The sequence below is a fragment of the Tauraco erythrolophus genome, chromosome 9 (genome assembly GCF_009769465.1).
Source record: "Tauraco erythrolophus isolate bTauEry1 chromosome 9, bTauEry1.pri, whole genome shotgun sequence".
Classification (NCBI taxonomy): domain Eukaryota; kingdom Metazoa; phylum Chordata; class Aves; order Musophagiformes; family Musophagidae; genus Tauraco; species Tauraco erythrolophus.
The window spans coordinates 32,252,561-32,273,994 of record NC_141473.1 but is presented as its reverse complement, the minus strand read 5'-3'; the positions used below and the strand labels follow the sequence as shown (position 1 = coordinate 32,273,994).

The window sequence follows — 21,434 nt, the reverse complement described above, 5'->3', positions numbered from 1 at the left end:
TCTTTTTCAGAGGTGGAAACTGAGTATTTAAATCTCCTTGCAATAAAAGAGTGAATTCTCTCACCGTACCTATATGAAACTCTGTCTTTGGGGCATGTTCTTGTCTCGCTCTACAAAGATGCACAAAGGCAAGTCCCTGAGCGTAGAGGGGAACGCGCTGCCGGGTACGGCAAGGCGAACACTTGTGCACACACAGCATGAGGACGCTGCAAATGAGGCCCCTGCCCCATGGCTGAGTGCTCACCACAGTGGCGAAGGGGCTGCTGCTAGGGCTGGGCTTTAGCGATGCTAACGTGAGGTGGGGCCTTTGGGCTTACAGCAGGAGCCAGTTCTAAAGGCAACAGGGAGAAATGCTACAGTATTTAACCAAAGAACAATTAAACACACACTCCTGTTCATATGAAAGATTCTTTATAAGGAAGAGCACCTATTCGTGCTCTCCCTGTGCCTGCTTTTGGAGTGCGGCGTTGTGCAAAGCAGAGACACGCTTCCTTTTACTAAAATTTCCCTTTTGCTATTGTACGTTGTGGAGCCACAAGCAAGTGACTTTGCGGTTTTGTCCCACAAACATGGTGCAGATGTTTATCACCGAGCATGACGGATGAATTCAAATGGGAGAAGTAGGAACTCGGAAGAATGGAATCTTACTGATAAATATTTCACAACGTTACAGACTGCAACATATATCTTCAGATCCCATTTGCCAGAATTGTTTACAGGCGATAGGTACGTCAGTTAGCATAGTACTCGTGGCAACCTGAGAAACATAAATTGGAATTGATGGGCTATGTACTATTTTCCAGCTGTAGTGCAACTCGCTGCTATTATTTGCTTGTAACAAACATCTGTTCCAAGATCAAAGCACCTACAAATGCCTCAGTGTCTCCAAAATTACAAGAGGTTAGTTTGTTAAATGTTTAATCTATGTAAACAAATACAGGCTTCATGCAAGACAGATCTCAGTATGGACTGATTATTATATAGCATTGCTAACTATTACTCGCTGTGGTGCGTGAAAACTTCGAACTCAAGAAATTCTCAGATATATTTTCCTAGGTAAAATACGTCATGTGAAGGTTGGTTTACTCAGAGGCTGGTACTTTTAGAAATAAAATTGATTTCAAAAGAAAGGAAGCATTTAAACAGTGTCATGGCAATATGGCTTATTCAGTTAATAACTAGCTGGTTTGTTTTTAATTGCCCGTGTACCTCTTCAAACTCAGCCTAGGTCAGCCGTGAAGGAAAACAGTTACCAGCTGCTGGCAGCTGCACAGGATGGTCATGGTTCTCACAGCCGATGGATGGGGCCTCAGATCAGAGAAAATATTACCACAGATGGCACAGCTGGGTGCCCGTGACTGGCCTCCCCACTCACAGCAGAGAGGCTGAGGGCGTGTTTCTGAACTACTCTCTTACCCCTAAAGGTGGTCTCTCCAGGTCAGGGTTGAGGCACATTGGTGGGGCAATGTGGGGAAGTTTGCACTGCTGCTGCCCATGCTGTATCTGCTCTATAAATAAATAGAGGACTTTAGTCTCCAGGGCTGTCAGTTTGGCACCTTCCATGTGCACAAAAGACACATTTTGGTTTTTTTATTTGTTTAGAAACAACCACCCAAAAAGTTATATGCAAAGCTTAGTATAGCAAATCAAAATAAAACAAATTTATTGTATGAGAGCACCTAAAATCCCACAACTTCCACTTGCTCTCTCTTTCTTTTGTGTTTTCTACTTTTAATTGTGATAAGAATAAAAGTTATGGACCTCTTTCGGTGTTTCTTGATGACAACGGTTGCTGTTCCACCACAACTCCAATGCTGCCACCAAGCATGCAAGAAGAAGGCCTATTGCTAAAATGCAGAAAACGCCTGCAAAACTGTGAAGCTTGAGTGCCTTCCCATCTGTCTGTGCATTGGTATGGCTATTCAGGTCACAACGTCCCATCCGTGGCCACCATTTCTGCTTAAGAACATCCAAATCTCCGCTTTCTTGCAACTCTAAGATCCTGCAGAAATTTCAAAAGACAAGTATTATTTTCAGTGATACTTTTTTTTTTGATCTTTTCCATATATACTGTAACTCTTAAATCTACTGTTCCACAATTCAAAACTCCATCCCATCACCACCACCAGGTAGTGTTCTTCATCTGAAACTCCTTTATACCAGGATTTCTTTCTATTCACAGCAGCGGATAAACACCACTGGGTAACTTTAAAAAAAGAAGAGACTGTCAACAATTCTACTGCACTGCAGGAAGCATTTCCAAGGGAAATCACCATATTTCAGTTAGTCATGGCTGGTCTGGCTACCTTCAGCTGCAACAGCTGGTCCTACTGGAGAAATGCTCAACCCACTCCGCTGCTGCTCTCCCACAATAATTTCAAAATCGTGTGAGAATAAACATGCTACTGTCTGTGCATCACTTAATACAAATCTGTTTAAGCAGCGACCAATTCATTTACTTCAGCAGAGGTAGTTATTCAAAAGGATTTTACTTCAACGCTATTGCTTCATGCCTGAATTACTGTGTTAACAGTTGCTAATTAATCATTGTTTTGCCTCTCGGTGAAGCGTCCCTTCTCTCCATGAATGATTCATTTTGGATTTGGTTTGATAACTGTTTTAGTTGTTTACTAACGATATTTTCTCTTGAGGCAGCTTTGTCTCTGGTTATGCAGCTGGAGTTTTATCCCTTTTTATAAAGAAGGAGCGAGATGAGGAAATCTTGTTTCAGCTCTCTTCCTGGAGCAGAGCACCCGCTCACCTTCTGCCAAGACCACACGTGCCTGCACAACTGCATGTCTTCACTTCAGTGTACATATTCACGTGAAAAAGATGTTCCTAGCTGACAGCTCAGAGATCACTAAATGACATAGATTTATAGTCTCATAGTCTTGGCAAGTCCATGCAATACTCAGCAATTCTTGTTTTCCTGTACCGTTGTGAGGCCTTGACCTGTCACTCCATCCTAAAGGATAAACCAGGACATTATTACTTGCTTACTGTAGGGAGCAACACATTGCTTCATCACCTGCAAAACGTAGCACGAATCAAAGATCTCTCTTCAGTCTCTCCTCTAGCTCACTGAAAGCTCTGAGGACACCAGTCCCTTTTCTGCCAGGGGCAGTGCTGCCTGGAGGTGTGAGGCCACACACCACTTCCAGTCCCCTCCTTCCTCAGCAGATGCACGTGAAGCAGAAATAGCAGCTTTGTTCAAGCCTGAACTCGTAACCTCTTTGCTGTCTTTTATTCAATAGTTGCCAAAATTAACGTGAACCACAAATGGATGCCTTGCTGGTTGTAGAGAGGAATTCTATAAAACAAGCTTTATTTCAGTTTACCTCTGGGAGAAAAGATCCCTGTAGGGGCTTCCATGCTGGAGTGCTATGCCGTATCCTTTGCTGCTGATGCTGTTTCCAATGACTGTCACAGAGCACTCATCATCTGTCAGCGCGGCATATTCCACCACGGTCACATCCCACAGGAAAGCATAGTTTCCTTTCTTTGCCTGTAAATACATCATCAACACAACAAAATCTGAACTAAACTACCCATCTAGGTAGGACAAAAGCCAAGCAAACAAACCAACCCTGAGCTTGTCATTACTCCATGGTGGTATTTCATTAGGTCACAGTTTATCTGTAGACCTCCAACATCTTAATATGTTTCTTACGCTCTTCCCTCCCAACAATACCTCATCTACATCAAACCTCACTAAAATGTCTTCCACTTTTAATAGGAATAAAGAGGATAACATAGCCGACTGTAAGTGCAGGCAAGGCTTACGTAACAGGTAAACAAAAGCTATTGCCTTAGCTGATGAAATTTCATGTATGTTTTGTAAGAGATATGGGTTAACAGGAGTATGACCAGTTCCATACATTCATGTAACTAGACAGGTACAGTATGAGCACTAAGTGGTGCTTCCTTGTCATCACAGTCACCAAAGAAGCGTTGCCAGCAGGTCGAGGGAGGTGATTCTGCCTCACTACTCTGCTCTGGTGAGACCCCACCTGGAATACTGCATTCAGCTCTGGAGTCCCCAGCATAAGAAGGACATGGAACCTTTGGGTCCAGAGGGCCCCAAAGATGATCCGAGGGCTGAAGCACCTCTCCTATGAAGACAGGCTGAGAGAGTTGGGGCTGTTGAGCCTGGAGAAGAGAAGGCTCTGAGGGGATCTAGCAGTCTTCCAGTACCTAAAGAGGGCTTACAGGAAAGCTGGAGAGGGACTTTTTACAAGGGCATGTAGTGATAGGACAAGGGGTAATGGCTTTAAACTGAAAGAGGGTAGATTTTAATTAGATGTAAGGAAGAAATTCTTCTCTCTGAGGGTGGTGAGGCACTGGAACAGGTTGCCCGGAGAAGTTGTGAATGCCTCATCCCTGGAAGTGTTGAATGCCAGGTTGGATGAGGCTTTAAGCAACCTGATCTAGTGGAAGGTGTCCCTGCTCATGTCAGGGGGGTTGGAACTGAATGATCTTTAAGGTCCCTTCCAATCCAAATCAGTCTATGATTCTATTATTTACAGCTTTCCTCATGTAAATGCGAACGTGTAAATAAACAAAGGTCCTCCTGAAAGCTATGTTAATCCTGTAATAAAAGGCATTCTCTGAGCTTAAAGAGTTCCTTCTCTTTTTCAGAGGTAGGAAGAGTGTCATGGTTTGATGTGGAGGGGGGGGTGGTTCTGGTGGCAGGAGAGGGATTTTGCTCCCTGCGACCTCCCCGGTTTCGGATCCGGGTTAGGCTTAGTTCTGGCCACCGGATCAGACTGCCATCCCCCTCGGGGTTGAGCCAATAGGGCGCCTCTGCGAATTGCCCTATTTAAGTCAGGACAAGGGAACCGGAAAAGGTGCTTCGCCCAGGATCGAGCAGAGAAGGGAGGAGGGCACTGCCCCCGCTCCCTGGCTCTCGGCCGGGCGGCTGCCTGCGTCGGGCCGGCGCCGCCCATGGAGAATGGCGGCGGCGGAGCCAGCTGGGGAACTCGGGGGCACCCCACTCCCAGGGTGCCCACTGGGCTGAGTTCACCTGGAGAGGACTGAGATCTGAGAGAAACAGCTGCATCGACAGCAGGTCAGTGAGGATGGAGCGGGAGGAGGTGTGCCGGAGCCGAGTTTCCCCTGCGGCTGATGGTGAGATTGCAGGCTGCCCCCCTGCAACCAGGACGGCCTCGGTGGAGCAGCGACCCACTCGCAGCCCGTGGGGAGAAGATGCCTGAGCCCGAGGATGGTCGTGTTGGGGGCACGGCAAGGCAGAAAGGCATCTGGAGTCTTCGTGACGACCCACGCCGGAGCGAGTGGCTACAGCTCCCTAAGTACCCGAGACTGTGGTATAGCCCACACCGGAGCAATCTGTGGGGAAGGATTGTTTCCAGTGGGCTGGACTCACGTTGGAGAAATTTGTGGATTTTTTCCTCGTGGGTAGGGGATCCATTGGAGCAGGGGAAAAGGGTGTAAGGACTCCTTCTCCTTTAAGAAAGAAGCAGCAGTAACAGCACGGAATGAACTGACCTGCACTCCCCCAGTCCCTGCCCCCTGTGCTGCTGGGGGGAGGAGGTAGAGCCGGGAGGAAAAGGAAGGTGGAGGGGGGAAGGTGTCGGTTTTAAGATCTGGTTTTGTTTCTTTCTGTCCTCTCAAGTAATCGGTTTTTATTTCCCTTTGTCCTTCTAAGTAATCATTAATAAACTGTTTTGCTTTGAGAAAAGCGCTGCCTGTTTTGCCCAGGACCATGGTTGGTGGGTGCTCCCTCTGTTCTTGCCTCAACCCTCAGTCCTTTTGTTTTTTTTTTTTTTTTTTTCCTCTCCTCTCTACTTTATTGGAGAAGGAGAGACTGTGTGAGTTTTAGTTGCTGGATCAGCCTAAAACCACGACAAAGAGTCACCAGCATCTCCTATTATCTCAGGTTTGGGACAAATATTGTTTTATATTAGCACACACCCACGCAGATGTCCTTAAATGTCAGCCTTAATTGGGATTCAAAGCAATGCCTGCACGTAGTGCGTGCAACGAATGTAAATCACCTTACTTAACATAAGATGTAAGAAACATCCCTGGATAGGGATTCAATAAAGAAAAAAGTCATCATTTTGTTTGGTTAAAGTAATCATTGGTTTCCTAATATATTTAAATAGTATGTTTTCAAGTCTCTAGTGAACATATAGAGCACAGCGGAACAGATGGGCTGGAACCATTAATGTAAATAAATGAGTAGTCACAAATGTAGACTTCCAAGATTATTATTATATATTTTTTTTTTTACTTTGGGTGATTTCACATCTTTCATTAGGTCAGAACAAAGCCAGGCAGAGAGCTGAAGTCCAGCATATATTTCTTTGTGGGAACCAAATCACGAAGCTCCTCTAGCAAACAGCTGCAGCTCTGACACGAAATTAGCTCATCCTTCCGCGTATTTTCTGGTTTTGTGTAAGCTCAGTTTTGAATTCATCAGTAAGCTTATAAGACTCCCTTAGTTATTTTATCATATTGGATTCCTCAGTTGAGCAATTAAGCTAATTTTACTTCTCCATACTTCGATATAAACCATAGCTTTCTGAAGTCCCTGACAGTTGTTTAAACATGACAATAAATCTTATGAATGAGCTTTCCTCTAGTGGGTAGAATCCAGGGAAACAAAGATTAAAAGTATGTTGTCTGGATTTTCTGCAAGCTTCTTGCCACAATTCACCTCTTTGCTCCCCTTCCCTTTAATCTGCATCAAGGGAAAGATCCTCAAATTCATTTTCTTCTGAGTCAAAATGTTATATCCTTCCTCTTTGGTAAGGTTTAAATGAGCCTGTTGTGACCACTTTGAAAATAATTTTTTGTTAAGGGTATGTCTCCATTGCGGGTTTGTCCCCACTTTCTCCTCTGCCACCTCCCTGGTCATTCCAGAGTAACAGTAATTAATGTGTATAGCCTCAGACAACTTTTGCTATACTAGTACAAAACATCATTATCTGATCTACAGTATGGCCTTACAGGAGTTATTCAAATAGGAGCCACAGGACTCTACTGTTAAAATCATAAATTGATTTAGCCGACACAACTTATTAAACTAGCATGTTCATAAAAACATCTCCCACTTAAACATCACTCTGTGAAACCAGACTAGAGCAAGACTTCTACATCTACATTTTAATACTATCCCTGGCTGTCTAGCTAGACTGGAAACGGTGGTGCAAAGGAGGAAAGAACAACCAAATCACTACTATAAGCAACACCCAGGAAAGGTTTCCTAAACTATCAACACAAGAACATGTAAAAAACCTAAGGATGGCAAGGGAATGATTCCTCAAGGAATCTAGTCAATATTCAGTCAGCAAACTACATTCTTGAAAGCCTAAAATGTGCTTTTCAATGGTATTCTCTGAATAATCGTATGCCCATAACTAACTGGGTTGTTGGCAGCAAATCTCTGCATCTTGCTCTCTGCTCATCCCTGGGATGGGCTTTAACAATTCACATTTTATGCTTTCACATCTGTGATGGTGCTGATAGGCCTCCTACCTGGTTAGGGACAACAGGCAATGGGCATCAGTCCCACTGGTGTTCCTGGCAGGGAAGGACCATCAAAAGCACTGTTTTTACACATCTCAAGCAAGTTGTGTTCTATGGTAAATAGTACACAGGCTTTTGCTACCCATGATAGAAAACTGTCGAAGTTCAAGTGCGTTAAAAATATGCACTCATGGGACTCATTTGTTACTGTACACAGAATTTATTCAAAATCTATGTTCTCAGAGAACAAAAACTTGCCTGATGGATGTACAGAAAGAAGAGACCTCAAAAAGATTTGGTCTAAATCACTGTGATAAAACGTGTCTTACATTTCTCTTGTTGTTTGTTTGGGGTTTTTTGGTTTTGGGGTTTTTTTTTGTGTGTGTGTGTTTTGGGTTTTTTTTTTACCATTTGTTTGCTTCTTTTAAATACCTGTATCTTTTAGTTGTTTTAAAATTGCTCTGTAAATTGTCTTTTCAAATTTACAATTTACAAAAGAATAACACTGGCAACGTGTCATACATTCATCATCTTTTTCTCAGTAGTACTTGAGGAACACAGTCTTCCTCAAACATTCGATTTCAATTATAATGCAATGTCTAGAGAAAAATCATATTATTGATTCTACTTTTCAAGCCTTGGTTTTCTGTATGTTATTTTTTATAGAAGAGCTTTGTACACTGACTTTCCACGTTAGACAGCAGATCTTTTGACAAGGTCTACTTCTCTTGCATTTGCAGTGTTTCTATCCTAAGTTATGTCCTACAACTGTAAGTGGTCAATAAACTCAGTCTACCAGGTGTCGTCATATCAATTTTATATTTTTTTATTACATAAATCATTCTATTCAGTGTAATCACATCTATAGACCATTATTTCTCTCACAGCCTGATCATTCATAAACAGGAATCTGAGTTTTAAAGTCTTAGTTATGCATAGTTCTCAACTCCCAGAAATACAGAATGCAAGACTGTTTCCCCTCTCTGACTGCCAAAACCAGAATCTCCAAAGATCCTTTTTTCCTAAGTGAAGATTTGTCTCTTCCAAACCTTATTCTACTTGTGCAATTTTCTTCTCTGAAGAAATGTTCATTGCATGGAAAGATTCCTTATGACCTAATGTTTAGTTGCAGTCTAAATTCAGCATCCTTCACATCCCATGTCGTGGTTTAGCCCAGTCAGCAACTGAACACCATGTAGCCACCGGCTCACCATCCCCCACCCCAGGGAAATGGGAAAGAGAATTAGAGGGGAAAAGGAAAGGAGATTTGTGGGTTGAGATAAGAACAATTTAATAATATAAAAGTAATAATAATGATACATGAATATATATATGTATAATGATAACAGTATATACAAACAAGTGATGCACAGTGTAATTTCTCACCACTCAGTGACCAACACCTGTCCCATCCCAGTAAATGATCCTGAAACAGATAAGTCCCGACATCGCAATCCTGAATGAACAAGAAGCTCAGAGAGAGAGAGAGAGAACTCCAAGAGCCTGAAAGAGAGTCTTCAGAAAAGCAAAAGCTGTTCTTCCTGGTCAACCCTCCTTTATATACTGGGCATGACATTGCACGATATGGAATATTCCATTGTCCAATTTAGCCCTCAATCCTAAGTCTAAGTTCAAATCATAAGGGGAGTTGCAGACTCTTTTTCCAGGCCGTGCTCCGCCCCCTCAGCCTGTTGTGCTCCTGCACACTGGCAAGAACACATGAAGCTGAAAGGTCCTTGATATCTCCATAGCAACTATAAACATCAGTGTGCTATCAACATTCTTCTCAGAACACATCCCAGACTAGAACCAAAACCTAGATCTCTTCTAGCTGCTAAAAAGTCAAAACCAGGGCATCCCTGTAATATCTGTTGTGACAGCTAAGAAGTATCCTTTGTTCAATTTAAAGAAAAACTGACAAACTTTGAAAAACATAGGTACAAGACACACAACCAAACCATATACATATGTGTGTTTGAGATATGTTTGCTTTTTATATACCTTCACTAGGCAAGCAATAAAAGCCAAATAAAATCAAATTTACACTTACTTTCAACCAAAAATCAAACCAAAACTTGTTAAAAGTTGTTTAGACTTTTCATTTTCATCACATCAAAGAACGCATGCGTGTACATTTCATACTCCTTATCTTCCAGGCCAGAGGGGTACCCAAGGTAGGAAGACTAAGAATTGCAGGTACACCTGGCACTCACTCACGGGATGTATGAGCAGGAAACATATCAAGGGCCCCAAGTTGCATATGACACAGACGTACCTACCCATGCAACCGAGTCCTGACCACAATACAGCAAAGATCCATATCATCAGGCTCTTGCATTCACAGCTCAGCCATCTAAAGCCTGCATGGTGTGTTTTTAGGGCCCAAAATAGAATAAAAATGTTCTAGTGATCAGACATCATTGCAAAGATAATATATAGAGGTGGTAAAAGGGAACGTGGCAAATACCAGCTGCGAATAAGTGAGATAGCTTGAATAAAGTATGATTGACATGAACACAGAATAATAAGCTAAAATTTAGACTTTAGACTTTTAATTGGCTTTCATACTTTGCTCCTTTGCTATGACCTTATTGCAACTCCCAGCATGCACGCGTATTGCAGAACAAAACAAAAATAACTCAGTTAAACTTTCAAAAACTTCTTTAACAGAAATTCAGTCAAAGCAGCACTCATTTATTCCATGTAGGTGGAATTACTATGGTGGTTTACACCAAATACACCAGATTTATCTTTGGTTGAAGAGGTTTAAGAAAACAGATTTAAGAAAAAAAGAACTATAAATTAAATATTTCTTCTTTGCAATCATAAAAGAAATTAAAAGGCCAAGGAAGATCGCTTCCTAGATGTAAGAAGGACTACAAAGATAATAGTAATACTTTAGAAAAGCAGTAAGCAAAATCATAATGTTACTCTTCAACATGGAGAGAGGTGGAACAATATTGTTCAAAAGATCCTGGTTTACTGATGGTAAAACTGTGGTTTTTCAAAGAAAGCATAGAAATAAATAATAACAACTTGAAAAAAAGATGAATTTCAGATTAATCACTGATATGTCTGTGATCTATCTGAAACTTATGAAGAAGCTACAATAATAAAGACAAAAGTACCAGAATAATGCAACATTCATCATTAATTTACTGCCAGAACAGTGTCGCTGTAGCTGATCCCATTATATGGCTGGTACCACAGAAATATGAAAAAGTGACCTTTACGTTAGCATTAGTAGAGTAGTTCAAAACCATGCTCAGATAACATTTATTATCTGTAGAAAAGTACTTTAAGAGAAGCAACACAGTTCCAATAAAAAGAAAACATGCCAATTAATTCTATTCAAATGATTTGACAGTTAATATAATTAAGAAGCCACTAAAGGATGCAATATATTCAGGCCTTAAGGAAGCATTTGCTTTTACTCCAAAGGCTGATGGGTCAAGAAATGGAGAAATTTATGAGGATCCACGAAAACATATGGATGAGCAGCCACAATTCACAATATAAAATTAATTGTGGACAATAACTTATTGGAAAAAATAGTTTGAAAAGGCCTATTCATTAAAATTTTAAATTACTTTTACTTTCAAAATAAAAATGAGCACAGACGACTGTTCAACAAGAAACACTCTGATTTGATGTTTAGTGTTCATTAAGAGAGAGAATTTTTTGAAGGAAGCAAAAAAGGGAAGGAATAAACTCTCTTTGTGTGGCATTACCTAAATCAACGATACATTCACATTTTGTACTGCACTTGGTTTTGATCACTTTTCATCAAAAGTGATAAACAGGAAGAAAAGAAGGGATTCAGAGACATTTGGGCACCAAATTGATTGGACAGGGGAACAAACAGTCTATACCAAAGCAAGGCTTTTAAAAAATACCACACTAATAGTTTAATTCTCCTATGTATATATATAAAAGGTATGTATGGGATTGCATAGGGATCATATTACTTCATTCGAAGCAAAACCAGTCCCACAATAATAAAAGCCACGTGTTATTACATATGTTGTGGTAATTAACAATTAGTCTGAAGAACTGATTGCCACTGAGTATTATGCAGTTTGCTGAGATTTACAAATGGCTTAGAAATGTGTGTGATTCGAGTACCGATGCCCATCCAGGATAAGATGGCAGGAGCTACCTGCTGCATGCTTCTTGGGGATCCTAGATGTGCTTTACCCAGAAAGAAACTTTCCATACAACAGCGTCAGTTAATCTTCATCTGTTACAGTACCAGAAAGCTCAAGAGGCAAAATAGCATTCTGTATGGACTGGTGATTTGTCTGGTAACCTCCTCTTACGCTATGCAGAGACATTTATGAATAGAATGAAATTCTTCATCTGCAAAGACCACTTTCAGCTGCCTCTGGAGTACGACAAAAGCAATGTGCCCCCCAGGCTCTGAAACGTCCTTCTGTTGCTTACATGACTTTGCAGTGCATTAATGCCCTCTCCGTGGCTCTCCCAGTGTTGCAAAAGCTGTACCTTGACAATGGGAGATGGTCACTGTGGCTACAGGGACCATGCTGTGTCTGAAAAGAGACCTCTGCCATGGCAACCAAACTCCACAAAAGCTTTCAGGACTTTCTTCCACTGTTATTCTTTTGTTTTTTTGGCAAAGAGAGTAGGAAAATCTCTGGCAAACAGAGAGAGGTAAATGGAATAGAGACAAACATCCAAAATACCTGCCTGTGTCATAAATAAGCAGCACTCTCCTGTTGTGCATTGAAGCAGCATTGCTCTGTTTGTAACTGCAGCTGAACTGTGACGCTGCCTGAAGAAAATGGAAAGAGGAAGGAGGGGAGAAAGGGGAGTAGTGATTTTTTTTTGCATTGTGTCAGGCAAGTCCTCATTCAGAAAAATGTTTCTGGGATCTTTTTATGCTAGAGGGATTCAGATTTCCCATTTCCTATAAAATACATTTTTAAGGCACATTTACATCTCTCTCATGCAGCACTATATGTTTACAGATGGAAAGTCTCATGTCCTTGGCTGATGTGAGTTCTCCTTTAGAAAAAAAAAAAAAGAATTTCTAGTCATAATACTTGACATGAAAATCTTGTCTGCTTATTCAAAGAGCTCAATGAGCTAGGAAGAGTGACATTTAAACTATAAACACAACAGTTTAGTTGACAATGTTAGTAAGTATTAAGCCCAATTTATGAAGGTGTCTAATCAAATAGCAGCCTTGGTCAGCTTTGGAGACTGAAGTAAATTTGGTTGCTGTTGATGTTAATTGAATGAGCTGATCAAGTTCTATAAAAATCACCCTACAATATTCAAATCAAACTTAACATGAAAAGTTATTATCACATAGATAAGATGGAGCTGCCAGCTCCATACAGACAAAATAATTGGTATTCTAAACAGCCTGCCAATCTATGGTTACATTTTTGGCTTAGGCAAATCTAGCTATTGTAACTGGCAGCATGCAGCCTGCTTGCAGAATGAGAGTATTTACCATCTCATGGCTAAAGAGCATCCACCGACATGAGAATGGTAAAAAAGAAAAAAAAAAGTATGCATTTTTTTAAACTAAATTGTTTTATTATTGGTTTTATTACTAGGATACATACAAAAGGACTTAACGGCTCTATTTCTACCTCCTTTATATGCTAACAGAGTCTCTCAAAATAAAGGCCTCATTTTCATAAAGTGCTGAGTAGATTAAAAAAAAAAAAAAATCAACACATTGCAGACTTTGCTGTTGCCAGAGCTCTACCTTGTACCAAGGAAGAACGGCAATTTGAGCTGAGGGCAGGGAGCTCAGCTGGGAGATGGGAGAAAAAGCAAGGTGAACCAAAGCTATTGACTAAATACTCCTGTGCTGAGAAGACACAAGAGTGTTTGTATAAGGATTTTGTCCAAAAGTCACACAAGCAGTTGGGAATCTTTTGTTAAAGGACTTTCATTTGGGAAATGGGATGGCCTGTATTACTGTGTTCACTCCCCTTATGGCACTATAAAAAAACAGTAAATTTTGGATGCTTTCTCTCTCACTGTTAGAAAAAGTTTCAAAGAAGGAAAAGAAACACAAGCCTCAACCATTTTATTATTTCGCACTTAAAAAAGCATAAAGAACTACTAATGTATTTTGTTCAGAATCAGTTTTTCACTGACAACAGAGTAACTCTGATCAGACAATCTCTACGTTAATAACAGCGGTTAGCTTGTTTTTTGAGAAAAATCAATTGATAAATAAAGAGGACGCTTTTCCCTAAAAGAGCAGCACATTAAACTTTCACTATGTCTGCATCCCTCCTGCGGTAACGTGCTCCTGGACACATGCGGTTTGATGTTATTTACTATTTGTTTTTGCTGAGCTACAAGATGGGAGACAGAGAAGAGAGGCGGACTAAGAGTGCGAAAATGTGGACGTTTGTATTTGCATGATCTGAACCAGGGCTGTTTATCACAGGACTTGGCAGAAGGATGTAGGATCCCAAGCTGTTATATGTCGCTCCTGGAATCGCACATCAATGCCAAGTTTCACAAAAAAAAACGTGTAGTCATACCAGAGAGAAATAAATGTTGGATGAAAGCACAGTGATATGTGAAATAGTATATGCATTTTTTAAAGTTTGGAATAAACAAAGAAAATCTTGTATTAAATTTCTGTTCTAAGATAGATTAGTGTACATTCAGTGAATCCCTTGATTTTTACTCATGTTTCCAATAAGTTCAATCCACCAACTCAGAAAAAAAACCACTCGAATGAGCAAAGGACAAGAGTCAGTATGTGGACAATGTAAAGAATGACATTCACAATGGTATCGTTGGAGCTCCCAAGAAACTGGGAAATCTTATGGCCAGATCCAAAGAGGGATTTATATACCGAAGACTTAGGCAGAGATAAGGTACTAAAATTGACAACCATGACCCCAAAATATGATTCTTATCTGCCATCGAGTTACTAAAAGGAACTTTAGATAGGGATTATTTTTTTTTTAATTACTATGTTGTTGCTTTCCTGCGACTTAACATTATTAACTTCATGCAAACAACATTGATACAGGACAAAAATTAACTGAAAACCCCTGTGATCCCATCTTACCTTCCTGATGCCTTCAGAAGGGTTCGACACACAATTATCTGCCCCATTATTCTTACTAATAGTCCTCCACAGTTCAGCAAACGTGTTGTCCTGCTCCAAAGGATTGGTCCCTTTTGCTTTAAAGTATTCGTACACTGCTGAGTCCCTGACTGTACCGTATGATATATCCATTTGTTTGGACAGATCCTGAAATGTTCTGAAATTCAAGTGATATTGAGATATTAGTATTACGCAGTACATTGCAAAGATTTCATTCTTTAAATGGTTTCTATGTCTGTCATTAGCCAGAAAGCACTTATCCTCACGGAGTGACATTTGCATATCTCTTTCCTCATCGTAAAAGAAAACCAAGGAGTGATTTAATTGTATTGAGATCATATTAATTTAACTATACCCAAGCTCTTTTTCACCTCAGTAAAGATATTTTTTTTGACAGATAAAAATTCATGTTTAATATTATGTTGCCAAGTTTGCAGAAGAATGTAGCACAGTAAAGACTTACTCAGACACAGGAAATATATGCTTCCAGCACCACCAGAAATACCTTGCAGAATTCAGTGGAATTAGTTTGCAGTTACACCAATACTCCATCTGACTCCAAATCAATACGACTTCTTTAAGCAAACAAATAGAAGTCTTGCTTCCAATTTCCACTAAGTCTCTCTCTCTCTCTCGCTCTCTTTTCACAGCCTCTGGTAAAACTGGCATTTTTCATTCACACACAAGCCTAACTCTCATTTACTCATCATACCACTCTGGAAGTGTAAATGGGCCTTAACGTGAGTGGCTGTGAATGCATCATTTATTTTCAAATTGTACAGAATGTAATTCACTCCTGTTTTACAGCCTTTTCTGCACAAAAAGGTGTAAATCATTGCCTGCATCAATGAAAATCAGGCCAAGTTTCAAAACATATATGGTGGCATCACTGCCATCAGAAGAGACATCCTAACTGTTTTCCACCTTCTTTCCTGTGCCTCCTTTCTTTGACCTAGAGTATTGCTTCTGTGCAGTGCCACCATTTTTTTCATCTAAGCATACTCAACTATTAACCACCACATGCGGCAGCAGGGACCAAGCTGGATCTCATAAATAATGGCTTATTTTGTTTTATAAATGTGTAACTTCACATGATAACAAACACACGCTTCTGATACGACCAACTGACTAATGCTGTTTGAGATCAGTCAAACTAAAGCAACCTCCCTGCCTTCCCCCCTCATATCTTTTTCCCCAAAACAATCTTTCAGAAAAAAAATAAAAATCCTCCTGAAAATATCTGAAAGGCCCACACATGCCACCTCCCACCTGCATCCAACTCCCGGAGCCACAAAGGCAAAACATTTTGCCTTGCAGCTCTTTCAGAAAATTTCTTCACAATGCTCCTCAGGAGCATTCCCTTGGCCCATCAGCTGAAGCTGTTTTCTACAGTTGAAAACTTGTCATAGACAATATTTCTCTGCCACCCTCTTCCCCATTTCACTGGGGGATGCCATTGTGTGCACCTCACAATCCTGTAAGATTCCTTGCAACACAATGTAAAGCAAAGCAATCCAGACATATACACTATTCTATATAAAAATATGTAGAAAACTCTTCCATCTTCTCCATCACGTCACCTCCAGGCCTCCCAGGCGTGGCGCCAAAAGGGCCCCTTTGCTGGGACACACCGTGTGAGAGCCTGCCAGCTCTGTCCCCGGGGCTGCAGCTCAGCGGGCATGCCTCTCCCACCCTGTCAAAACTCTGCAAACTCACAAGCTGCTTCGAAGAGTTTAAGTGGCTTAAGTTCTTAAATTGTGTTAAGGACTTTCTATCATTTTAAGCTGTTAAGCAACTTTAAGTAAGAGAGTGTGAACAGTTTTTCTCTATATACACTGGACATTTGTGGATTCAGGCTAACTGGGAGTTACATCAAACCCCAAAACCTCCTCTTACTTCTCCAGCTCTGTATATAGCACTTTGGTAAAGTACAAAATGAACACTCTGGAGGTCGCCGGAAATTTAAAACTCTAATGAAAAATGAGAGAATTCATGTTGGTTTTATTTCTCTCTTTGTTTAACAATCCCGAAAGTTATATTCTGGTCCCCTAAATGTTTCCTGTACATTTCATTGAACAGGACCATTTTTCCTCCAGTCTCGATCTAAATGATTACATGCTACATTTAGTTCCGTCTTTATTTTTTAATATAAGTTTCATCATATCCCATGGAATTGCTTACATCCTGGAGATGGATGATCTGGCTGTTAAAAGACACATTTCTGTCTATTCTATGTACAAATGACAAAGAAAGGTACTCAATACACACAGGAGGGTTTCTGTGGCAACCTTTTTCACACCAGCTTTGGTGTACAGATTTCAGTGTGTGTAGGAGTGCATGTTTGGTAGAAGCACAGTAGTGGAAACATGTTTAGCTACTGTTCTTTAACAGAGCTTTCAGCTGATAACTTTAAAAATGCCTACTGCTCATGCTGCTATTCTGTTTGAAAGTTGGAACATGAGAGTTTGGATATTAAAAAAAAGTAATTAAGCCTGCAGCTTTAATAATGTCAGTATTTTCTGCATCACTTCTAATGCCTTTACTGCTGCGGAAGCTTTTTTTGTCAGAAACATGCCTTTTGTTTCAGCTAAATTGTACTTTATTGACAATCAGTACTTTTGTTTTAGCTAAATTACATTTTATTGACCATCAGTACTGTACCAAAGCACAGTTTGTGTTGCTTTTGGAGCAGCACAGTTTCTTCAGTTCTCTAAACATCATTGGGCCCAGTGAGCGAATTTGAGGTCTAAATTAAGTGCTTTGCAACAAACAAATAATCAGTACTGGTGTCAGGGAAGGAGGCAGAGCCTTTGCCTGGATGTGCTAAGGCAACTCCTGCCCCTTTAGCTGGCAGAATTTCCTTGAAAGAGATAATGTGGAGCATTGCGTGTCCCAAGGACTACATGTGCCCTTCTCCCAGTGCCCTGTTTGATGTAGTATAAGAACAGCCACTGACACAGGAAATTCTCCATCCTGCACCACCATTGGAAATATCCTGTGAGAGAGACAGATGGTCCCCAAAGGACTCCATGAGCGGCACAGTAGGTAACCTAGCTAGCAGGCAGTTCCTGTGGCATAAATTCAGAAGGATGATGACTGTTTGCGTGAGAAAATAACCTTATGCCTTTGCCAAATGGACCACTTAGCCAAAAACCTATCTCGGAAATTATCTTGACAGGGAATGGTCTAGACCACAGTTTTTACTCAGTATAAAAAGATGGCTCTGTACTGCATTTCTACATTGAAAGAGGAGGCGATGCTCAGCATCTCCATGGCCAGAGAGGGAATCAAAAGATCTGGGCATGGCGGGTAAGCCACATACATAAAAGATAATGGAGATTAGTATCTCCTGGCTTTTACAGGGTGAATTAAGATAATCAAATGTGCAGTTTTTAGACACTGTTATTTTAACTCCCTCAGATCTGCCATTGCTAGACAAAATCATTCACTGCTACATTTCAGATACTGGTTGTATCATATTGTTGTGTCCTTCTCTAAAGGCAGCTGCTCTCGTCATTCTTAAGCTTTATTTTTGAAACCAACCATCAGCTAGACCCACTCTCTTTAGCCACTGAAATTCTTGTCTTACTGTCTTATGACAAAGATTTCATGCGTTTAATATATAAAATTATTTGCAACAAAAACTTGTAGCATAACAAGATGCCCCATTAACCTTACCACCTCAATTACTGGATCTCACAAGCCATTAAGGACGCTCTGTAAGTGTGATTAAAGATGAAGCTAGTAAAGCAGAAAAAGCCAATGTTCCTCACTTACAGTTATAGGAGCCAAACTTCAATTTGTAGATAGATACTTCCACTGTGTGACTGCTATAATAGGCAAGTACATGTAAACCAATTGATTTAAGCAAACATATCCATGGTCAAGCTAAATAAAACTGGTGTCTTTTAAAACCGTATTACCAGCCAAAGTATCTAACACATACAGTTGTGCTTGCTAGATAAATGCAACAATACATAATTTCCAGCAGAGCTGCAATTACTTCATGTAGAGTCAACTGAACACTGGACTCTCTACTTATTTTTTAGAAACTTATTGACATAAACCATATGCTGCAGAATAAACAGTCAGGCAGCAGCTGTACTAGCATTTACAATTAGACCAATAGAAATAACTGCTAGAATAACAATACTGCTTAAGTTTTAATTTTTGGAGATGGTTTCTTATGAGTTAAAGACTCGTGTAGCTGTAGATATGTGCACTAAAAATATGTTGCCAGTATTGGTTTATTTTACTCTGGAACTGCTATAAACCCAAGACCTTCTGGATTAATAATATGAACAAATTTTGTCCAAGTGACAGACTTAACCCGTCACTAGGTGCTTTGAGGTAACTGCTGATCAATTAACACAACTGGTGTCATCAGGATCATTAGATGTGATCAAAGTATTAAAAAAAAAGAAGGAACAGGCTGCTGCCATTTCTAAATTTAAAAAAAGGGGATTTTCCATTTTTCATAGTAACTTTATATTTTTTTAATTAAAAGAAGGACTTCTAAGCAAAGGAACAAGTTTAAAAAAAAAAAAAAACTTGCTTATTGAGTTTTTCCTCATCTTTACTGTTCATTTTTTTTTTGAAAGATTGTAGCAAGGCACAGATCTGGATTTGTGTGTGTGAAGTCTGTTATCGTAAACAGGCCAATTGGCAGGCACCATGATGTCATCCAGTAATGGTCTTTTACATCACAGTAATAAATATAGTATTTTATTTTGACTTTAGCCTTAGAAAAAAACATAATGGGAAAATCCTGACAGCTCCTTGATTTAGGGGTAGTTTTCACTTAGCCTTCACGACTGCCTGTGTTCTCACACTGAAAAACTAGGGATTTTTCCAGTCTGCTATTACTTATGAAGAAATAATATTTCAGTATTTCTGAACCCACAGAATTATTTAAAAATTATGGAAGATTTTTCATGCTTAGCTCCTGTTCATTCATCTGCATGTATAACATTGGGAATAATAAAGCTTAGGGTTTGACATAGAAGTAGTGATCAGCACTCTACCCTCATTCTTCCACATTGTGAGTACAGTACTCTCCCTTCACAGCACTATGTATGCTTTGTCAAATAATTAGATAGAAATAATTTCTCTCAACCAAAATTATATTAATTTTCTTCATTAATATTAATCCTTAAGTTGTATACAGACAGTAAAATACATTTACTGTTTTTTTCATATTTGGCAGAGAAAGCTATGTTCATCTTTTACCTAAGGAAGCCAGTATCCTGAGATTTTTGCTCAATTCAGCATAATATTTTAGGTGATGGCTGCCATCAAGACAGAGAGGCCCAGAGATGATGAGACTTTTTAAACCACTCTACCTAAAGGAAGCCTTAGAAATGCATACATAAAACGTATGGTTCAAGTTCTAAATTTTGTTTTTAAATACCTTGAAGCTATTTTATTTGCTTTTAAACTTTTTTTCTCCCCAAAAGCTAGGAATTTATGACATCTACAGAAATAAATATAAGTGTGGTTCCTAACTATAAGTGCTTTCTCAACAGGATATACGAGAGAGAAATACGTGCTTTACACTTAGGGAAAAAAGTAAAACCACTAAACTTCTAAGTAAAAATAAAAGTAACTAAATTGATTTGACAACCTCATACCACCAGTATAAGCCCAAGAAATACCTATGAGCTGAAACCTAGAATATAAAATCCTATCTGAAAAGAGATAAATTTGATAATGTTATCACCAGTGGAAAAGCAGTGAGTTGAGAGAGAATTCTGCCTACTGTGAATTGCAGAAAAGCATTCAAATTTTGAGAGATAAAATTGCTCAGAACTACACCCTCCATGGATGTATTTGCCAAGACAATGAGAACAAATGAGAATATGGTGTTTATTGTCAGTGATCACATCAGTCCACCCACTGAGAGACAGACTTGGAAGCCAAGCAAGCTTTGCAGGATCAGCTTCTCATTTGTACATGTCTCCAGTGAGAAAATAGTCTGCAAAACCGAATCAAGGTTGTGGGTGGCAGTCTGGTGGTACGGATAATTTCTAATGAGCAGAAGGTCCTTCCGTTCAGAATCTGAATCCTGACCTGACTCCTCTTTATTTTTTATTTCCATTTGCGAGCAAAGCAAAAGATTTTAGCCTTAGTCTGTTAGTCACAGATGAACAATCTTTAGACTTTGGAACCCCAGTTTTAAGTAAAATTTATGAGTGGGTAGAGCATGTCTTAAAACATCTGAAACTGAGGTCAAACTTCCAGATAAAGACATTCTCTATAGCTAGTCTGCCCAAGTTAAGTAGTTTAACTGATTGAAGACCAGGAAATAAAAAAAAAACCAAACCACAAACCCATCTGTTATGGATATAAACTGCCACTAGGGAACAACAGCCTTATTGACTCAGAGAGTTACATGAAAAGTATGTATTGTATGTATTAGCTGAACAATGAGATAACATTAGAATTGACCCATCTTTAGCACCTGTGAGCCTAAAAAATAAATACACAAAAAAAACCTGTATTATAACGTATTTATATAAATTTCCAACATTTGTTCCAGGTCCGTGTAGGAGTGTGTCGTGGTTTTAGGCTAATCCAGCAACTAAAACTCACACAGTCTCTCCTTCTCCAGTAAAGTAGAGAGGAGAGAAAAAAAACCAAAGGGACTGAGGGTTGAGACAAGAACAGAGGGAGCACCCACCAACCATGGTCCTGGGCAAAACAGGCAGAGCTTTTCTCAAAGCAAAACAGTTTATTAATGATTACTTAGAAGGACAAAGGGAAACAAAAACCGATTACTCGAGAGGACAGAAAAAAACAAAACCAGATCTTAAAACCGACACCTTCCCCCCCC

The 21,434-nt window shown here is 39.8% G+C and overlaps 1 protein-coding gene across 3 annotated transcripts in view; it reads right to left on the bottom strand.

Moving 5' to 3' along the window:
* GRID1 (glutamate ionotropic receptor delta type subunit 1) overlaps positions 1-21,434 on the bottom strand; it is a 548,463-nt gene that overhangs the window by 16,578 nt on the left and 510,451 nt on the right. For 2 of the 3 annotated variants that reach the window (XM_086616475.1, XM_086616476.1), the window contains exons 13-15: positions 14,564-14,759; positions 3,339-3,505; positions 1,762-2,002 (exon numbers count right to left, since the gene is read on the bottom strand). In XM_086616475.1, the coding sequence (XP_086472601.1) occupies positions 1,762-2,002; positions 3,339-3,505; positions 14,564-14,759 (604 nt within the window). Of the gene's footprint in view, positions 1-1,416; positions 1,504-1,761; positions 2,003-3,338; positions 3,506-14,563; positions 14,760-21,434 lie in introns of all 3 variants that reach the window. The other variant, XM_086616474.1, reaches the window with a different exon arrangement.